The sequence below is a fragment of the Ananas comosus genome, linkage group 25, assembly GCF_001540865.1.
Source record: "Ananas comosus cultivar F153 linkage group 25, ASM154086v1, whole genome shotgun sequence".
Taxonomy (NCBI): domain Eukaryota; kingdom Viridiplantae; phylum Streptophyta; class Magnoliopsida; order Poales; family Bromeliaceae; genus Ananas; species Ananas comosus.
The window spans coordinates 2,998,935-3,019,693 of record NC_033645.1 but is presented as its reverse complement, the minus strand read 5'-3'; the positions used below and the strand labels follow the sequence as shown (position 1 = coordinate 3,019,693).

Below are 20,759 nucleotides of genomic sequence, written 5' to 3'. Positions count from 1 at the left end.
TGGATTATGCGTCTTTCGGGCAACAGAAAAATCTAAAACTTCTAGCTAGATCGAGAAGCTAGAATAAGCTTTCGAAAAGCAAAAGATCTACTTTGGAGTTTACACAATAGCAAGTTATTTCTCACCACATAGTATTACAGTCGCGGAAAGTATATCTTTTCATACTAAATTTGTGGTGGTGACAGAATAGTTTCTTCTACATAATCTTGTAAAATAGTATTATGTTCTACTGTAGTGCCCTTAGATCTTCTTTTTTGACAAAAAAAAAAAAAAAAAAAAAAACTTTACTAAAATTGATAACGAGAAAAATGGGCTCAACATGTACCCAATGGTGGTGGGCCTAACCGGGCCAGGCATAAAATGGGCCATTACGTAGTGTATGTCGACGTAGTGGTAGACCCGGTAGTTGAACTTGGGCTTGGCCCAAGAAGCCCGTTTACATCTCTCCATTAATCACCTCTTAATTCTCTGCTAATTTACTGCCACATTTTAACTTTGTCACAACATTTATTATTGTCATTTTTTGCAAACTACTTTTCACAACTCCATATAACTCATGCAAGTACTTGAATGCCGTGATCTCTTCTTTTACCTCTTGATTCGTACCGCATTGTCTTTGAAACGTCAACGATATATCGAGCATGTAGATTTGTAGACAATTCTAGAATTGAATAAAAACTAGGTCAATTTTGAGAAAGAAGATCAGTGAAACAGGCAAAATCAATTTGATCTGATTTATCTGCAGACGATTTTAATAACTTTATCGACTTCTCCTCTCTTAGTTCATAGATTGATGAAATTTGCACAAACGATTAAACATAAAAAAGAAGATTAACCTTTCATGACAGACCAAGTATTAATGCTGACAAAACTTTCGAGAAATGGAAGTGCTTCGATTCATTGAAATAACGAGTTATTTGTATTAATTGTACACGTACCCGAGATGGCGAAAATGCACATCACTCGAACTCCGACATTTACTTCCTATATCTATCTCTCTTCTACTTACAAATTAAGTTCATTCCAGATATTTACTCAATAGTCATATTAAGTGTTACTTAGCTGGCTAAGGGGAAATGTTTTGTTACATTTAGGGAAAATTTTCATATAGAAACTATTCAAGTACAAAACTTTTAATAGGGGCACCTTTCATATATATACACATATGTATATATATACATATATATATATATATACATATGTATACATATGTATATGTATACATATGTATATGTATACATATGTATACATATACATATGTATACATATGTATATATACATATTATAACAATTATTATATACATATTATAATATAATACATATGTATACATATTATAATATATACATAATATATTTGAATATTACTATTATACATATTATTATATATACATATGATATATATACATATCTATAACATATGTATATATACTTATACATATATATATATCTACATATATAACATAATACGGATGTTTTCTGATATACTATACATATGATATATATATCACACATATATATATATATATATAGAGCCCATATAAATAATATATATATAGCACATATAATATTATATATATACCCATAATATAGAATTATATATACACACATATATATATATATATACACATATATATATATATATGTATGTATGTATGTATGTATGTATAATTTAGTATTTTCTGACACTTTGTTTGATTTTAGATAAAATTCTAAAGTGGAACGTAGACAACCTTGCAAGATTTTCACAAAAGGAAATTTTTATTGAAGACATGAATTATGAGAAGAGGTGAATTGGCAATATTTATGCTTAAAATAAACTCAAGTACTATTTTTTTTTTAAATAATAGAAAGCTGCCATTAATTGCATGCAACGAAATAACGTAGAACGTCGCTACGTAAGTTTACGGTGACACTTGATTTAAATTTCTTCATATTTGAGTGGAAGATATATATCATTTCCGATTCAAATTTTATCATCCATATCACAGCAAAGAAACACCCTTAATGTGCAAATTAGAAGATATATATGAAATATAATTGAGAAAATGGTGAAACAATAACCTTCACCCTTAAAGGGTAGTAAACACATTTATAGGGAACAAAGTTCTCTTTTATTTTGCCATCCATGATGCATTGACACAACTATAACCTATAAAGAAGCAAAGCAAGTTCATAACATGTTTGGGCCATTGCGCAAACTGCTAAATGAGGATTGAAATTTAAAAGAACAACAACAACAAACAAACAAACATGCCAGAAGAAAATTCTGATCTTATTACTCTTAAAAAATATGCCTTCATAAACGGAGAGTAAGGTCGATCTCGTTCTCGACCTCATCCTTGCCGTTGTTGATTGCATTAGAATCCATGTCAGCTCCCTGGTTCGCAGTTGACGGGCCCGCCGTCACCACATTTCCCCTCTCTTCTCCTATTGTAGAGGGTGCACCATTGTTATCACTCAAATTCCTATTCAAGATCATAAACCTCCTTTGCTCTTCATCTCTTGCCATTCCTACTACATGTGGGCAAGTGGAATGGAATCTTGAAGTAATCCTAGGGTCTTCGACACCAAAATTTTGCATGCTAGTAGGATATCTAGAAGGGAATCTAATAAGATCTTCATCCCTTGCAATTCCTCCAATATTATTATATGAAGAAGTAGAAGAATATCTAGGAGCAAACCTTGGGGTAAGCACGACAGGAGCCCCTGATGCTTGGTGGGTGCAATATGGCGGTCGATGAGTTTGGTAATAAGAATGTCTCGAGATCAAACGATTGGCGTGACAAGTCGGAGAGTGCACATAGTTTTGAGGGTTGTATTGTAAGGGTTGGTGGGGGGGGTTATTGGTCGCGGGCGGGTAAGATGGTACTTCTAAAGATTGTGGGGGAGGTGGTGGCATTTGCATGGCTAGGAGATGAGCTTCTTGTTGAGCCTTCTTCACAGCCTCGCGCTCTCTCCGGTGGCCATTTTGATGGCCGCCCAATGCTTGCGAGCTCATGAATAGGCGGTCGCAGTAGTTGCACGGGAACCTTCTCTCCTCGTTGTAGTCTCCTTCCATGATTTCTCTTCTAGTGTTTTTGTTAACAATTTGAACCAAATTAGAAAAGAATAAAAGCAAGCCAAGAAATAAGTAAAAGGTGAATGAGATGGATGATATTAACAAGACGTTTCGAGCACAAATCTTTTCAACGATTAGAGAGCTAGACAAGGTACGATAAGAAAAAAGGAAAAGATAATAGCCAACATACCACATGGGGGATTGAAGCAAAGAGAAGGATGAGATGTGGTTGTGAGAAGTTTCTCCTTTTATAGTAGTTTGTGAATTGTAAACCCTAGTTTCCTAATGGATCTTGTTTCCCCTTACATGCACACCAAACTTGAAATTCAAAAAAAAAAAGAAAAGAAAAGAAGATAATTATGCATATCTTCTAACATTATGTGCATACATTCATGGCAATTTTTCTTTCCGGAAGTACTTCAATGCATCCCCCCTTACTCTCTTCTTCATTAAAGAGTTATTATCTCCACTTTTCTCCGATTCCATTCGAATAGAAACATCAACTTTTCCAACAAACTACTTAGTTGTCCATAGTGACAAAACAAGAAACACGAAAGCTTCAAATAGAAGGTTTTCAGTCACTAGCTCTAGTAGATTTATATGCTTTGACTTACTCCTATATTGCAAAATAAGCATTTACTTAAAAAAATCACAGAAGCATTTGATTTCATGCGTGAAACAATATCTTTGAGGAAATCCACTTGACACAGTGAATTTATTCAGCAAACCATTACAGGTCACAGTGTAAGTAACTATTCGGTTGATCGAATAAATGGTATCTCCGAAGATATCTTCGACGAACCTAGACATTTAAGAAGAAAACATCTGAACACAGTTTGCAAATGTTTGCAACAAATTAATAGGTTACCGTATTAAGTTACTGGTTAGATGTTCATTGCAAAGTAGTAGACCAAGAAAAGATGGTAAAATATTTATGCTATTATGTAAATTGACTTATTACGAACATCTGATAGATGGAGAAGTTAGGGATCGACTTTGCGTGTCATCAGAAAATTTTTAGACTAGAATAATAACAAACGATAAGAGATTTTATGTACATTTGAGTTGTTATAAAATTGCATACTCATGAATGTCCTTTTTAATAAGAGTCGATCACTCAAAACCACGCAAGAAGGATCATAACTTGAAAGAGGATTAACCAACTTTAGGAGAGACGTAGTCGAACCACGTACATTATGATTGTTAATGCATGGTCATTTAATCCTTCTAACTTCACCATGATCATAACAATATTTCACGCAGATTGCACATGCATACGTGCAATCAAGGATACGTGCCAACACACGCGATGAATGCGATCGATGTATATTCATGAAAATTCTTTCTCGAGTGCTGTGTTCAACTAGAATTTGCAGTAGTTTTATTTCTGTAAAAAGAAATGTGAAAACATGAACACTTGGATTGCGATTATGCAGATCAATTGACTATAATTATTCATACTATTTAAGGAACTCTTGTGCGTAGCTCCGCAAATATCAAATGCTAGCTACTGGATAAATTTCGACTTCTTAGTTCTCACTTTATTTAAGATTAACACGATTAATTACTTGTTAGAAGCAATTTAATTTGATGTCTGGATCTCTCAAACTCACTAATCATTCCGACCTATATTGTTCTTATCACTGACACGACAATTAAGTTAATTATCGCGATGTTTGTAAACCAGAGTTTTCTACATACCAACCATGAGATTCAAATTCAGAACCTATTATCCAATCGAGTAGAGGATATATACTAGCCTACGTACATACTCGTTATTTGTTTGGGTAATTCAAGTACATATTCAACATAAATAATTAAAATATATATCATTTTTAATTAATATAAAACATAGTATCAGAAACACGTTGAAATCTCATGTTCTTCATGGTCCCTATCAAATTATTTTCCTTTCCTCTATGGGTTTACCCCCACACAACATGGGAATGATATTTATTGCTTTATCCCAAAGTGGGTAGTTAGGGACGTGACATGTCCCGCCCAATCACACAATCGGGAGAATAAGTCAACAGCCACGTCATCATTACCCTCTTTTCTTTCTATCAGTCAACTGTTCCAAGGTTGACAACAGAGTCACCAACTAAGTGACAGGGACACATTAATTCAACCCTGTCGATCCGTGCCCTTTTTTTTTTTTTTGGTTCCCCAACCATTTATTTCTCATATTATTCGACATGATATGTTTTGTAATTCTATTCAATCCAATCATATACATAACTCAAGTTACCGGTCAAAATACTTATTAAAGTTTGATTATTAGTATTAGTAGACTAAATTATTACAATATTTTCTAAAAAAGCTTTGATTTGATATTTTAAAAAAATCCTCATGCTTTTATCTTTTGAGTCTAAAGTGATCATTCATGTGGGTCTGATAAACCATAAGCACATCAAAGCAAGTCGATCCTTTTTTCCTTTCTCTCTCTCTTTTTAAAATAAGGGAACACCATGAGGAATGTTCCTTTATTAAGTCCACAGTGAAAAGAAACATCACAGGACACTTTATATGGGCCCCTTTTAAATTATCTAGTGAAGCTTTTCTTCACTGTGAGCTTGGTACGAACTCTAGTTTGTACATCAACTTGTGCATAAACAATATTAAAAAGTTCATTGATTTGGATCCAGCTATACATACTGATCCTACCAACCAATTTCCTCCCATATATATTTATAAGAAAGAAACATTTCACTAAAGTCTCACTTTTAACTTTAAGATCAATATTAACAATTGGAATCCATGAACAAAGAAGCTTGTTTATTCTAAAGAATCACAAGATGATTAATTATAACAAGAAGCACCAACCACTTAACAACATAGCTATAGATAATAAACATAATCAAATTAGATGAGCCATGTAGCCCAGGTAAACTATGGACCACAATAAAAGAGCCTGTTACACCGGCTAAGTAAATATTAAAGACATAGAATGTACGAATAAATGGCGATGCGCAATTTGATCATTTCAAAGAACAAGAACAAGCTGTTTAACAGAGGATGACCTAAATTAACAGAGCAAAATAGAGGCCTTATATGTAGACAAGTTATAAACCATCAATCTCTCTTAATTCAACATCCCTACTACTTCTTTACATACTAATCCTACTACACCCGAGAGATCTTAATTCAACAATCAACTTATCATATCAGATTGCCCACTTTTATCAGTTTTTCAATTTATATTGCCACCTTTTGAGCCATCGTGTTTCGGCCTGACTACAACTTGAAACGACCTTATATATATATATATATATATATATATATATATATCTTCGATATACAGTGGTAAAATGTTGTTGCTAAAAGTAGAATAATAACCAACAAGGAGACTTTAATCCTTACCATCTTGAATCTTCTCTAATTTCATAGCAGCATTTTTTTCTTTTTTTTCCTTTGAGAAGGCTCATTGAAATTAATCCAATTCTATTGATCAATTACCATAAGATAAAGGTTTCGACAACAACAATCACAAGGGTGTACCAATTTCACTCCTAGTATCGGCAGGGCTGTAGAGCGCGGACCGATTCCTCGGCCTATTCTCCTCCAACTGCTTCACGACTTCGTTCATGTCGGGCCGGACCTGAGCCACGGGCGCGCAGCAGCCCATGGCGAGCTTCAACGCCTGCACGAGCCCTTCTTCCGTCGGGCTCCTTATCCCCTTCAAAATCTCCACGTCGAACACGTCCATCGTGTTCTCCTCGAGCACCGCCACCTTTACTAACGCCGGTAGGTCGGACCCCTCCCCGCTCCCCTTCCCAGCTCCCCTTCCCGGCTTCTTGCCCATCAAAATCTCTAAAAGCAGTATACCGAAGGCGTACACATCGGTCCTAGGGTTGCACTTCTTCATCTTCTGCAGCTCGGGCGCTTTATAGCCGTCAGATTTGGCGGCCGATACCATCTCATCGGCGACTGCAGGGACTAGTAGTTTGTTGAGCCCGAATTCAGTTAGCCGCGGCACGAAAAACTCGTCCACAAGCACATTCTTCGACCGCACATTGCCGTGGGCAATTGGCGTCTCCTGTTGTTAAGCACGAGAACGTTACAAAGTTGTTCTTCGACAGCTTAAGAGAGAACTCAATTACCTCATATGGTATTAGAACTGAATAAGAACCATCAATTGACATATACGGTTTTACAAACTAAGTTCAATGCATCTGTTTTGTTAATAATCAGTGAAAATTTGTGCTCTATTAGTATCACTGCCGCTACGTATTTAAGCTTTCACGGGAAATGGTTCTTTTCATACCTGACCGGTGTGAAGGTACGCGAGCGCCCTCGCGATCCCCAACGCTATCTTATGCCGCCGCGTCCAGTTGAGCAGCGGCCTCCCGGCTCTACTCTCTGCAGCAGCATTAAATTAAACCAAACACTTAGTCCATAAACAACAATTTTCTCAGCAGCATTAAACCAAACACTCGGTGATCGACAACACAGCTGCGATAGATGGCGGTAATGAGTGCGAGCCGAGTACCGTGAAGTAGATCATGGAGCGTTCTGTTAGGGAAATAGTCGTGTATGAGCAGCTTCTCCCCTCTCTTGCCTTGGTAGAACGCTCTCAGGGGGACCAGATTCTCGTGGCGAACCCGCCCGAGCTGCCGAATTACGGGCAAGCACGAAGCCGTGTCGGCGCAGCTCCCTTCGCGCAGCAGCCTAAGCACGATGTTGCCTCCTTCGGCGAGCTTCGCCTTGTAGATAGTCCCGTAGCTCGTCTTCTCCATCACCTGCCCTGTAGCATTTAGCACGTCCTCTAGAGTAAGGTGCTCACCGCCCTGAAACACAATGAGCTTACCCTCGTCCCCTTCGTGCCCTGCCTCCATTTCTATGCAGCCGTCGTCGCCGTCGTCGTCGCCTTCCCCTTTGCCCAGTCCCCGGCTCTTCCTCTTCCGCCCCTGCACCCACCCGATCGAGACGGAGGCGAGCACCACGGCCCCGGCCATGGTCCCGATCACGATCCCGGCGATGGCGCCGGAGCTCGGGCCCGCGGAGCCGGACCCGCACTTCCTCAGCGGAGCCCCGCAGAGGGAAGGGTCGTTGCCCTGGAACGCGGCGGCGCCGAACTGGGAGCGGGAGAGCGCGGCGGGGAGCTCGCCGGAGAAGTTGTTGTAGGAAAGGTTCAGCCTTTGGAGGCCGCGGAGCTGGGCGAGCTCGGGGGGCACGGGGCCGGAGAAGCGGTTGGCGCTGAGGTCGAGCTCCTGCAGGGCGCGGAAGCCGGTGAGGAAGAGGGGGAAGGGCCCGTCGAAGCGATTCTCGGCGAGGTCGAGGAGTCGGAGGCGGTCGCAGGGGGAGCCCGGGGCGGCGGGGTCGGGGACGGGGCCGGAGAGCGCGTTGGCGCGGAGGCGGAGGGAGACGAGGCGGTCGCAGAGGTTCCAGAGCGAGGCGGGGAGGGCGCCGGAGAGGGAGTTGGAGGCGAGGTCGAGCTGGGAGAGGGAGGGGGAGTTGGCGAGCTCGAGGGGGACGGGCCCGGAGAGGGAGTTGACGGGGAGGAGCAGGGACTCGAGCGAGGAGAAGGCGCCGAGCTCCGGGGGGAGGGAGCCGGAGAGGGCGGAGGCGGGCAGGCGGAGGGAGACGAGTTGGAGGGTCGGCTCGTACACGAGGGAGAGGTTGGACCGCACCCCCGCCTCCGAGCACGGCACCGGCGCCGACGATGCCGACCATCGGAGGCCGCGCCACAGGCACAGCGGCGTCGACGCGTTCCACGTCGCCAGCTCCGGGTTCGTCAAGGACGGTCCTTGCAGCGCCGGCTTTATCTTCTCCAGCAGCAGGGCCACGTCCGAGGACATGGCCGATGAGGATACGGGGACGACGACGAGGAAGAAGAAAAAGAAGAAGAAGAAGAAGAGGAGGAGGCGGAGGGGAGTGCTCATCAATGGCGAAGAAGACATTGTCGTTGGAGCCTCGAGGAGAGAGAGGAGAAGAGTGTGGAAGGAGAAAAGGTGGGGTTTTGATTTTGATTTATTCTGAAGAAGAGGAGGAGCCGAGGAGGAGGAGGAGGAGAGATTTTCCTTTTCTTTTCTTTTCTTTTCTTTTCTTTTTTCTTTTGGTTATTTTAGCACTAATTAAAAAGAAAAGTAGGTGAGTACTAAAACTGGTATGGTAGTAGTAGTAGTAGTAGTAGTAGTAGTAGGGTTTTTGAGAGTGGAGATGGTTGGAATTTTGAGGTGGCTTTTTTAAATTTCTCTTTTTCATTATTTTTCTCCTTTTTTATGTTTTTAGAAAAAAAGATTGTTGTCTTTTATAGAGTTTAATAAGAGCTTATTAGAAGATCAGTGCTCAACCAAATAACCCACTTGCATACACCGCAATGATGGGATATATCCCACTTAAGCATTTGCGCGGGCTTTATCAATCAGTGTGTAGAGATAATAAATGTTATTAATTTTAGTGTTGATCAGTGATGGAACGTAAGTGAATTATTTAATATGAACAGCTTAACTATATTTGTTGACTGATGAGCAATATTATCAATCTGAAACATAATTCTTTTTCTTTTTCTTTTTTTTTTGTATACGAGATAACACTTAATTAGTATGCGGACATGATGAGTGTGAATAATGGTGTAGGTGAGGACTTTGAATTATTAGTTCGCTAAATAGTGTGAAAAGAGGAGGGACGGGTAGAGACTAGAGACTGTGGACGCTGACTACTTGGCTTGTTCGCTGGTAGGTGTGGGCGTCCATCTGATGTTTTGTCCTTTCTATTGTTCTCTATTTTTATTCTTATAAATAAAAAAAAAAATTTATTTATATACTTTTGAAATATTTTTGACTTTTCAATTTATTTTTCTTAAAAAATTAATATTCAAAATATTTTTTCTACGTTCCAACCTATTCCTAATATACTCATAAAGTTAAAATCGTTAATGAACTATGTTATTTCTGTAAAATTATTATTTTGTCCTTTCAAATGTACCTTTTCACAATTACTGACTTTCTTATTTGCTCTTAGGGTGCGTTTGGTTCGCGCTATCTTTTAAAGATTCCTAGTAATCCAATGGAAATAAAAAATTATGACGGTGTTTGGTTAAGCGCACTAAGTAATCTAGTTGATAATATTGGATTCACTTGGGAATAAGATTCACCCTAAAGTACTAATCTCATTCCCTTTAGGGAGGGTGGGTATCCTCATATTAATGAATTGGGGTAATCATAATATGTCTTATCTCTTTCTTTCTTCCTACCCGCCGGCTAATTGATATTATTTGTCTTTACACTCTAACTTTATATCTCTCTCTAAACTTATTTTTCTCTCTAAAATTCAACTTTTTTTTTTCTCTCTCTAAACTAAGCTTTCTCTCTCTCTCTCTCTCTCTTTCTAAAATTTCAACTCTCTCACTCTCTCTAATTTGACTATATTTTTCTTTCTATTTTTTTAATTATGCTCTCTCTATCTAACTTATACTCTCTCTCCCTTTTTTCTAAAAAGATGTTGAAATTTTTGGTAACATTATCTAAAATTAATTAAATAAATAAATCAATTAATTATATATTTTTTGTAATATTAAATAACATGGCTAATTAATATTACCGTGCGAACCAAACATAGGAATTCCACATTCTTAGTAATAGAATGAATAGGAATAAGATTCTCGGATATCTTTTATTCCTAGTAATCTTTCATAATGCAAACCAAACGCACCCTTAAAGTCAAGGGCACCAAAAGTATTTTGACGTTTGGTCTTTCAATTTTAATTTTTTTTAACTATGGTAGATATTTAACTCACATTTAACTCAAGTTAACCTAACATGAGATAACTGCGGGAATATTTTGCAATAACGGTAGAACATATGAATGATATTTTAGAAAGAAAAAAAAAAGATAGAAATAAATCGGATATTTTTAAACTTATGAGGGGCATATAAACAATTATCTTTAAAAAAAAGTATCTATATATTTTTATTTATAGATATTTTTTTATTCTAAAATTTATAAATTTTAAATAAAATTTTAATTATATGCATTAATAAGATTCAAATGAAGAATATAAATTTTAGAATAAATAATAAATTTTAAATAAAATTTTAATTATATACATTAATAAGATTCAAATGAAGAATATAAATTTTAGAATAAATAAAGTGTAAAAACTATTTTCAAAATAACACATTTCTTTAGAAACTAGAATATTACATTGTGCGTCAAATTAAATAAAGACCATCTCATTGCTCTATTTAAGAAAAAAGTACATCAAATGCTGTATAATATTTAACAATTCAATATAAACATATATACCAATATCAACCCACCAGAATCAACCTAACAAACTCTATTAATTATTAGCAAAATAATTATGCTCAATGTGGCCGAACCCTGTTATATAAACGGGGATCAAGTTGAATGGTTTTTTTTTTTTTTGCCTCGGATTCCAAGCTGCATGACGAGCGCCAAGATATCATATTCTTATACATCCCGCGATCTTTTTATTTTTAGAATTGACATTATTAGTTGAAACCACTCTTATCTTCCAAATAAATAGTTCACCAAAAATGTAGAAAAAAAATTTGCACGAAAACTAGAGAAAATTTATTCGAATAATCAGACCATTTTTTCCTTAATTTATCCGAATTAATAAATAGCTTCTAAGTAAGATTATCGGTTGCTTACTAATTAATGCCTTTTTGTGTGTGTGTGTGTGTGTATCAGTGTATATACATATATATAAGTTTTGTAGGCTTCGTCTTGTCATGTTTGCGTGGCTCGAACTGGTGTCCATTGCTGGGGCTCCCAGAAGAATCAAGAGGGCTTGGCTTCTACAGATGACACCAACTTAGACGTGACAATCTCTTCTCATAAAATCACTGTTGACTATGTGGTACTTGTCATGTATATAGGTACAAAAAATTCCACGCACAAGGTACTGTTGTTGGTCGCTGTAAATTAAGTCGTCGATATATGATTTTGACGTTGCTTGCGTATATGATATAAACTATTTAATTTGATGTGCAGGATCAATAACTATGTTGTACTTATTTACTGTCTATAAGATAAGATCAATATTATAGGGGAACCAAGTTATTTTGCTCAATCTCCCTGGGGATACAAGGCCTTGTGTATACATATATGGGCTAAAAAGAAGCTCTTCGTGTACAAATTATGTGAACATACACACCCCTTTTGGGCCTAGAACTGACCGGGCCAAGGCCCGATATAACATCTTACTCTCTATTTATGCACTAGAACAGGAGTTTAATCTCAACATAGATGCTCTACTCGGCGTGGCTGTAGGATCGTCAAGATGATGTTTACTGTTCCAGGTTTCGAATGTACTCCTCAAATCAAAGCAAAACTGGATAGAGAGGCTTGGAAATGACAAGGGCTTGCGAAAAAGATGCTATGCTCGAGTCACCGGAAATGGTTGGTGACCAACAAAATCATGTCACATTCCATTCAGAAAAGAGAAAATTGGACTAAGTTGCCTACACATCAATCTAAGAAGATTAATACACAAACATATATATATATATGCAGCTATTACACTATATATACCATCCATACAATTGCCAATTTGTGAGTGTACTAGCAATGGACATGGATTCTAGTCACAAAGGAAAATGTAAAATTTAACAACACTGCCGCATTAGCCACGCAATAATCCAACAGAAGCAGGCAGAGGTTGCGAGAAAACAAAAACATCGAAATATAAATACGACTATGCTGCATAAAAAATATCGCACAAATCTATAGCTGCTGCAGAAAATTTTAAAAAAAGAAAGAAAGAACGGAACTGTGCGGCGGCCGTGCTTGTCGCGTACATTAGCTAGCACGACTTCCCTTTGCGGCAGGAGAGGACTCCGGCGCCAGAAGTGATATCGCCGACCATGTCGGAAGGCCTGGCTCCGAGGCTAGATGCCCGCGAGTAGCTCGCGGAGGCGCCAGCCCCCGACGGGGTGAAGTATGCACCGTTTAGCATCAGGTCCCCTTCCGACCTCCAATTCCAGCTCTTCCACACGCTCTCCTCTGTCTCCACCCTCTTCGTTACCTTTATGTATATATTTATATTCTTCGAATTCAAAATAGCGTAATAAATAATGCACCTATCATCATATCATTCTGTGATGATGTGATGATTAAAGTATAATCAACTGTTATATCACAATTTTCATTGTAATTAATGCCTCTATAATCTAATCAGAGAAGTCAAATAGAGTTTGGGTATAGCTCATCAAATTGAAATAGAGGTTCAAAGTTCTGCGGCAATGCTGCATCATGTAAACATTTGGTAAAGTTGGTTTACCTCTTTGGCGAAGGGGTTGCCGGGGGCGAGGTAGCGGTTGCCCTGGCTATTGATGGTCGGATTCGCGCTCCCTCCGATGGCGTACATCTCCCAGTGCGTGTAGTCGTTGTTCACGACGTGAAAGTACCCGTGCCTGCACCTGTCGTTAATTTTCCAATCCCCAAATTAACAAACAATTTAGCATTACTAATCCATCCTCTACAAATTAATCGATCACCCTATCAGAATGCAGAGCATGGAGTCACCCACTATTATTATTACATTATTACCTCGGCATCCTCTGAATTAGGCCCTCGCCAAAATGATTGAACGCAATCGTTACTTGCATGGCCTTATCTTGCTCGTACGAATCACTGTGACCCAATAACATCACCTATACATATTTTAACCGGTTAGTAATTAAACAAGTCGAACATTAATAGAACTGTTCGGGAGATATTATTGCAATATGTACATGTACCTCGTTGTGGTGGGTGAAGTAGTTGTTGGATATGGTGATGGCGGTGGAGCCCGCGACGGCGTCAATGAGGCCGTCGGCGCAGTTGGAGAGCGAGCAGTGGTCGACCCACACGTGGCTGGAGCCGTAGATCGAGACGGCGTCGCCGTCGGCCATCGTCCGCCACCCGTAGTGCGTCGGCGAGCTCCGCACCATGGCGTTGCCCGTCGGGCGGCAGTCGTGTATGTGGACGCCGTGGATGATGACGTTGGTCACGTACTGCACCGTGACGCAGGCGCCGTCGGCTATGTGCACGTTGGCGCCGCGCCCGTCGATGGTCTTGAAGCTGTTCACGATGAGCTCCTGCTTGAGCGTGATCACCATGTCGCGCTCGAACACGATCCACAGCGGCTCCGATTGGATGGCGGCGTGGCGCAGCGTGCCCGGGCGGGGTGTCACGGGGTCGTCGTCGCCCGGGTCGGTCACGCGGTAGAATCGGCCGTCNCAGCGGCTCCGATTGGATGGCGGCGTGGCGCAGCGTGCCCGGGCGGGGTGTCACGGGGTCGTCGTCGCCCGGGTCGGTCACGCGGTAGAATCGGCGAGCCGCTTGCGGTGGAGGTGCCAATCGGGGTCGCACCGCCAGCAGTCGTCGATCGGGTTGCCCGTGCCGCACCCCGACAGGTAACTGCTGCTGCTGAGGGCGCGCCGCGCCGTGCTGTTTTTGACGCTCCTGAATTATGTTAAATCTAATTAAGCTGAATTAAACTAGATTGTATTAACTCAAACATCTCAAATTAAACAATGAAACTACTTGCGGATGTGAGCGGAGTTAATGGAAGGGCATTGCAAGTACAATTCAGAAGAGGTAGCCGTGCCCACATGAAACTACGCATAGACCAGGTCCGCCACATCATCTACGGGTGCAGCATTTGTTATGCAATGAGAATTAAAATAGCAGGTGAAATGTGAGACCTCAAATAATTTTATATATACTATATAATAAGGTTAAAACTCTAAATCCGATTTAAGTATTTTGGACGGTGGCTAGGCCCAACTCCTAAAAAGTAAAGAGAACAGTACTTGCTTGGACAGGAGTAGTACTAGGATGGTGACTCTATAAGAAATTGGGCGTCACATGAAATGAATAATAAACTCTTTTGACGGTCTATGATTGACATGATGGACCAGGTTCACGCAATGATTTGGATCATGAACGTCGCTGGAGCTACCATGCGGTTGGAATTGAATGAGCCCACTCTTCATTAAATTCGAGAGGGGTAGGGGGTGTACCTCTTTCGTGGGAACGGGCTAGTAGTTGCAGAACAACGTGAATTAGTGCAGAGCCCTTTATGGTTTTTTTGTTTGTTTGTTTTTTTTTTTTAATCAAAATATTAGTTATCAAACTCTTCGTAGTCTATGGTCACGTGATTGTGTTGAGAACGAGCCCTGGATCGGACCCGAACCTTATTTGGGTTAAATTGGAATCCGATGAGCTGGTGATTGATTCGGGCTCACATGTTACACGGGTGATTGATTGGCTTTAGTAAATTCACAATATTAATTTGCCTTTTTTTTTCCCTTACAAAAACAATCTATTCTTTATAATAATAGTTGAAGTTGAATGATAAATACAAAATACGAATCTAATTAAACAGCTTCAAGGGAAAAACAAAATAGATAAGTATAAATATATATATATGAATAAGAATGTACGTACATTCCTACCATGGAAGCAACTTCTTCGGGGTCATCTACAGCACCCACCACTGGCCTGTACAAACGAGGAGTCCAAATTAAAGTAACGGAATTTAAGTAACTTGATTAAATTAATCTCTTATTATAGTCTCACAAAACTACAAATTAATACGTAAAAACTGTAAATAAAAATTTTTAAAAAAGAAAAATACAAGTCACAAGAGATAGTAAATATATTATTTAGTTATTATGTCGCAGCGATGCCACCTCGGGAGGAGAATCTCCAACGACCGAAGCGGCAAAACGGTCGCGGCTATAAATTCCAAAGAATCAATAAATAAATAAATAAATAAATAATATTTAGAACAATGAGAATAAAAAATAAGTAATATTTTAAGTAGCTCTTTTTGCCTTTTCCCCAGTAAAGCGGAAAAGCAAAGCCGTGATTGGAGGAGCAAATTAACGAACGGGCGACAACGAAGCAACGATCCAGATCCACTCAGCACGAAAACCAACGGGCGAGATCTAAAGAGAAGGGGAAGCGCTCTCCAACTCCAACTCACCTCTCCGGGGTAGAAGAAGAAGAGGTCTCATTCGCCATGGACTCTCTCAGGAGCCTTCTAGAAGCTCCTCCGCTGCTAATCCTGGAATAGTAATAACACGAAGAACAGGTAATTGCTACATTTCCGTTAATTAATTTCTAATTAATCGCGAATGAGACGATAATCGAGAGAAATGTACCTGGAATTGACGAGGTTTTCGCGTTGAATCCACCCAACGGCTCCCATTATAAGCATCAGAAGCCCTAGAAGAAGAAGAAGAAGAAGCAGAGGAGCCCTAATAGAAGAAGCCGCCGCCGCCATTATCGAAGCTTCAGAGCTCTCTCTCTCTCTCTCTCTCTCTCTCTCTAGCTTGGAGAAGAAGAGAAAAAGCGCAGCTGGAGGGAATGCGAAAGAAGCGCCATTTTTATAGAGAGATTTGGGTATCGTTTCCCTCCTACTTAACCACGGTTAAAAGCTGTGCCCACCCCCCGTTATGACGCCGTTATAACGGTTTCCCCCAGATTCCCCTATGGTAAAAATGTACACGGACCGCCTCAACAACAGCCAATTTTGAACTAGGCCCCTAAATTTATGTGACTTCGTACATTTTTGAAATATTGAATAAAATTGTAGGGTAAAGGATGTATATGAAAACAGCTTACAATCGAGGGGGTCGTTGTACAATTTTTTTAGTGTTTCCTCTCCCCTAGTGGCGTCTCAACTAACTTTTAACGCTTCAACCGAAGGAAGGAAATGGGTAGTGGCGGGGCCCACCGATGGTCCACGTAGGATTTCGTACCGGCAACAGCCGGTTTCCCGGCGAGTATTTAGGTAAACACAAATTATGGAATAAACCGTGTGGTGTTATTATTATATAATGCTTAATCATTTTGGCGTTGTTTAATTCCCCGCTACGGGGAACCAAAAACACCACCACGCCCCTTCCCATCATCGCACGCTCTCACGCGTGCCGGGAGGGTCCAATCGACCGTACATTGCGGGCACGATCAATAACGACCGTTAGATGGACGCGCGTGCATTGAGTTTGTGCATGAACCCCATGAAGCTTCTCACTGGAGAAATACTATTGCCTGTACCCAGTGTATCCATTAATTTTTTTTTTAAAAAAAGTATTCCAAGAGTATTTCCCTAGTATGTAAGTAACTTATGCGTAAACATATACGAGACCTTTAGATTGAACACATGAACGAATCATATACATGTACACATACTATCTAATTCGGCATATCACTTATTCACAATTAGACTCCGTTTATGATTGCGCTCATCAAAATGAGTCGATTAAAATATAGTTTTTATAATTTTATTGAAAAATAGGAAAGCATATTTTCGTATGTTTTTTCTTTAACTAAATATTTTTTTTCATTATAATTAGATAAGCTTCAATACCAACAAAATGATTTAACTAAAAAAAAAAACCCTTAGAATAGCACTATATATGACTAATTAATATACACTACACAGACTAATAACCTCAGAGTCTACAAATAAAAAATTGAAGCTTTGAAGGCCTGTTACTAATGCATTAAAAGCCTCAAAATTCAAAGATATAAGAAAGTTTGATCTAGAAGGAGAGAAATAAATGTTCAAAAAATTGACGGCCTCTAAATATATACATCCAATAAATTAGACAATGATTTAAAATCCTTTATGATTAATTAAATCTTACGACGGCGGGTGCATGACATGTAGCTGTACATCCGGTGCAAGCAACAACTTTTTAAGGTGAGCTTTATTTGGATAGGGTTAAAATTAAGTTAAACAGTTTCATTTTTATTTTATTTTTTTGGGTAAGAGATTATTATCATTGTGCATATTTATATCACTTTGCAACGTTCACATATTTTGTCCGTTGCGGTCTTATACAGATCCGATATTAGGGGGCCATTTTTGTTCGGACAAAAGAATAGTCCATTTCGTACAAGACCGTTATTTCATGTTTACGTTTTGCTGGTGGGGCCCACTCTCCCAAATGGTGTTGTTTTGTTTTTTTTTGTTTTTGTTTTTGTTTTTGGCCAATTTCTATAAAAAATTCACTTATTTTGGAGTTTTGCAAAATCGGACCACCTTTTTCCTTTTTGCAGATTCGGTCCGCTTTTTTCGCCGCCTGACCAAAATGCCCCTCCTATACAATAGCCTCCCGCGTATTTCTTGACATACGTATACTACCCTGCCGTACGTTCTGGCGCGCATTAAATGACCCGTTCAATCTCAGTCATTTCTCGGAACNTTGCAATTCATGTTTTACGTTTTTTTCACGTTATGACCCCTCTATAATCTCATTGTAAGCAGTATTGTCACGTTGCGGAAATGCTCATTTTAAGCTTTATCAGCGAAAATGAAAGGGGCTCTGTCGAAGCTATATTGGCGACCACAGAGGATAGTAGTGTCTTCTCTGCGATATTACATCTGCGATGCGATGCATGAAAATGTTCGTAATTTACACGCGCACACAAACGACCAACGCATATAGGTGCGATAAGCGGTCTGGCACACAAACGACAAGGTACTTAGGTAACGTGATAATAACACTGTATCAACGTGGCAATACTTGAATCAAGATGAAAAAATGGGATGCAACGTGATAATAACACTGTATCAATTTGGGAATACTTTAATCAAGATATAAAAAGACAGACATGACAGAAAAAGTACCATCTCGCCTCGAGGTTTAACGGGTTTTGTTTACTTTGTAAGGTCTATCACGCTTAGTTGGAATTGCGGAGCAACGACCTAGCAAGAAAGACTAGCGGAGCAACGACCTAGCATTGGAGGCTAGCTGGGAGGAGGAGGAGGATCGTAAGAGGAACGTGACCTTGCTGCGATGCCAACGTACCATCTTCCAAACAAGGTGGCAAAGAGGGCGGCATCTCGGAAGCGGAATGTGATAATTGGGACCGCGCGGCTCCATATCGCGGCGCCACCGCCGCCGTTATTTCTTCACCACCTCGGATGAGGATAAAGTGTGGCGATATAAGCTGCAGTGGTACAGGAAAGTAAACGTGATAATGGAATTCTAATTTAATTTTTAATTGTGGTTTAGACACTTTTAAAACACGATGTATAGTATGACAATGTGCGAAATCGCCTCTTAGAACTTGAGTAAACTAGACTCAACGTGACATAATGATGGCATAACGTGAGAATGTCCAAAGCATCGTGAGCATCTATTTTAAGTAATCTGACAATAAAAGGGCATAACGTGAGAATGCTCGAAGAAACGTGAGAAAACTTTTTATAAAAAGACATTAATTGTTACGGAACGTGATAATAAGCGCGAATTGACACTTGAATAAATTGTTCGTTTTCCTGCGCACTAGAAAATATCCTTTTGAAATGTGTTAGCAAATCGGCAATACAGCGGGGAGAGCTTGAGGCTTGGGGCGGCCGCTGGCAGGTCGGGGCGGCGTCTCGAAGGACCGGACGGCTGAGAAAACAGCGTGTAGCGGCTGGCAGGATGGGCCGTCGCTGGGAGGACGCGTCGGCTGCGAAGCGGACGTAAACCTCCCCTGCAGCAAGTAAACGTGAAAATTCAAGTCTAATATAATTCTTTACCTGCACTATTATTACAGCATATTGTTGCACTATTTTTATACGATTGAATGATTTATTGATATTTTAAAGTGATGTTACAGTAATACGGCTCTTCAGGTGAGCATTAGCCACTTTCTGTTCACGACGAAAACTAATATTTCGCGAGCATTAATAGTCGGTTACCTAAATGGTTACGCAACGTAGGGTAAAGGAGTACCTCGACTCTATTCCTCAAATGCCTGTTCGTTTTCTATAAAAGCACTCTCCAGACACTTGGGCAACCGGCGACGAGAAAACGGCGATGATGGAGGTACACGAGACGAGAGGAGAGACCCGCAGGAGACGTCGACGAAGAAGAGGCTCGGTCGTAAGTGTATCATCCAGTAAGGAGGCGTTAAGATTGATTCGCACTATCTGAAGTACTGTGCTTTATTTGCGACAAGGTACCACCCTATACCAGGTTCTTAAATTCTTCCAGATCTTTATTCTTATCGATAGATTCTAAATTTATCCTGACTATACTGTCTCTTTACGAACAATGTAGTGCCAAAACGTCAATGCGAAAGTGCCTAGTGCAAATAAAGCTCCGACATACCCCTCCGAGCGAGCCCTCTACTCTTCGCCATTTCATCTTCCGATAGAGAAACCTTAGAGTATGTTATGTGCTCGTGGATTTGCGGCAAGCTTTGATGATGATTCAGTATTTTTGTAAAATGAAGGCCTAATTTTGTTCCCTAATAATGTTGATGCGAAATTTACAGTTGATGTTGTGAACATCGTATTGTATGCAAAACGTGTATTATATGTTGCGTTTTCGTCAAAGACAATGTATAATTTGCTTGCATATTAATAAAGAGATCCCTTTCTTTACATTGTTACGCCTTATAGTAAATATATCTGTATATTCATTATATTCTTGCACCGCTTTTAGCTGTATTACACTATTAGCCCATATTTTACAGTATTATTTCCGACGATGTTGCACTTTTACATTCATATTATAAACAAATACAGAGAAAATCTTACACTATTTTTTGGCCACTTACAGTACTTAGGAAACAATGTTACAAATATAAACAAAAAAGTTCTTGCACGAAGGAATTTTCTTGTACTGGTTAGACAGTTGTTGCACCATTTAGGTAATTTATTACACTAATTGGTGAAAGACCTCACGATTAAGTTAACAACGTTAAACGCGATTAATAGTGTGACGCGCTGTAAAAG

At 39.6% G+C, this 20,759-nt stretch overlaps 3 protein-coding genes across 3 annotated transcripts; all 3 read right to left on the bottom strand.

The window, feature by feature from the left end:
• On the bottom strand, nt 2,297-3,058 carry LOC109703738 (zinc finger protein GIS-like). Its single transcript, XM_020224461.1, has one exon. It carries the CDS (start codon nt 3,056-3,058, stop codon nt 2,297-2,299), a length of 762 nt encoding a protein of 253 aa, XP_020080050.1.
• LOC109728913 (putative kinase-like protein TMKL1) lies at nt 6,391-9,289 on the bottom strand. The gene is made up of 3 exons (XM_020259457.1): nt 7,548-9,289; nt 7,323-7,417; nt 6,391-7,094 (listed from the first exon to the last, which is right to left on the bottom strand). The coding sequence occupies exons 1-3, from the start codon at nt 8,956-8,958 to the stop codon at nt 6,543-6,545; spliced, it is 2,058 nt and encodes a 685-aa protein (XP_020115046.1). The 5' UTR covers nt 8,959-9,289; the 3' UTR covers nt 6,391-6,542.
• Nucleotides 12,535-16,311, bottom strand: LOC109728987 (probable pectate lyase 8). The gene is given in 7 exon segments (XM_020259566.1): nt 12,535-13,052; nt 13,308-13,446; nt 13,577-13,680; nt 13,768-14,473; nt 15,461-15,514; nt 16,002-16,082; nt 16,180-16,311. Coding segments are annotated over 7 exon segments (1,428 nt in total). The 5' UTR covers nt 16,302-16,311; the 3' UTR covers nt 12,535-12,830.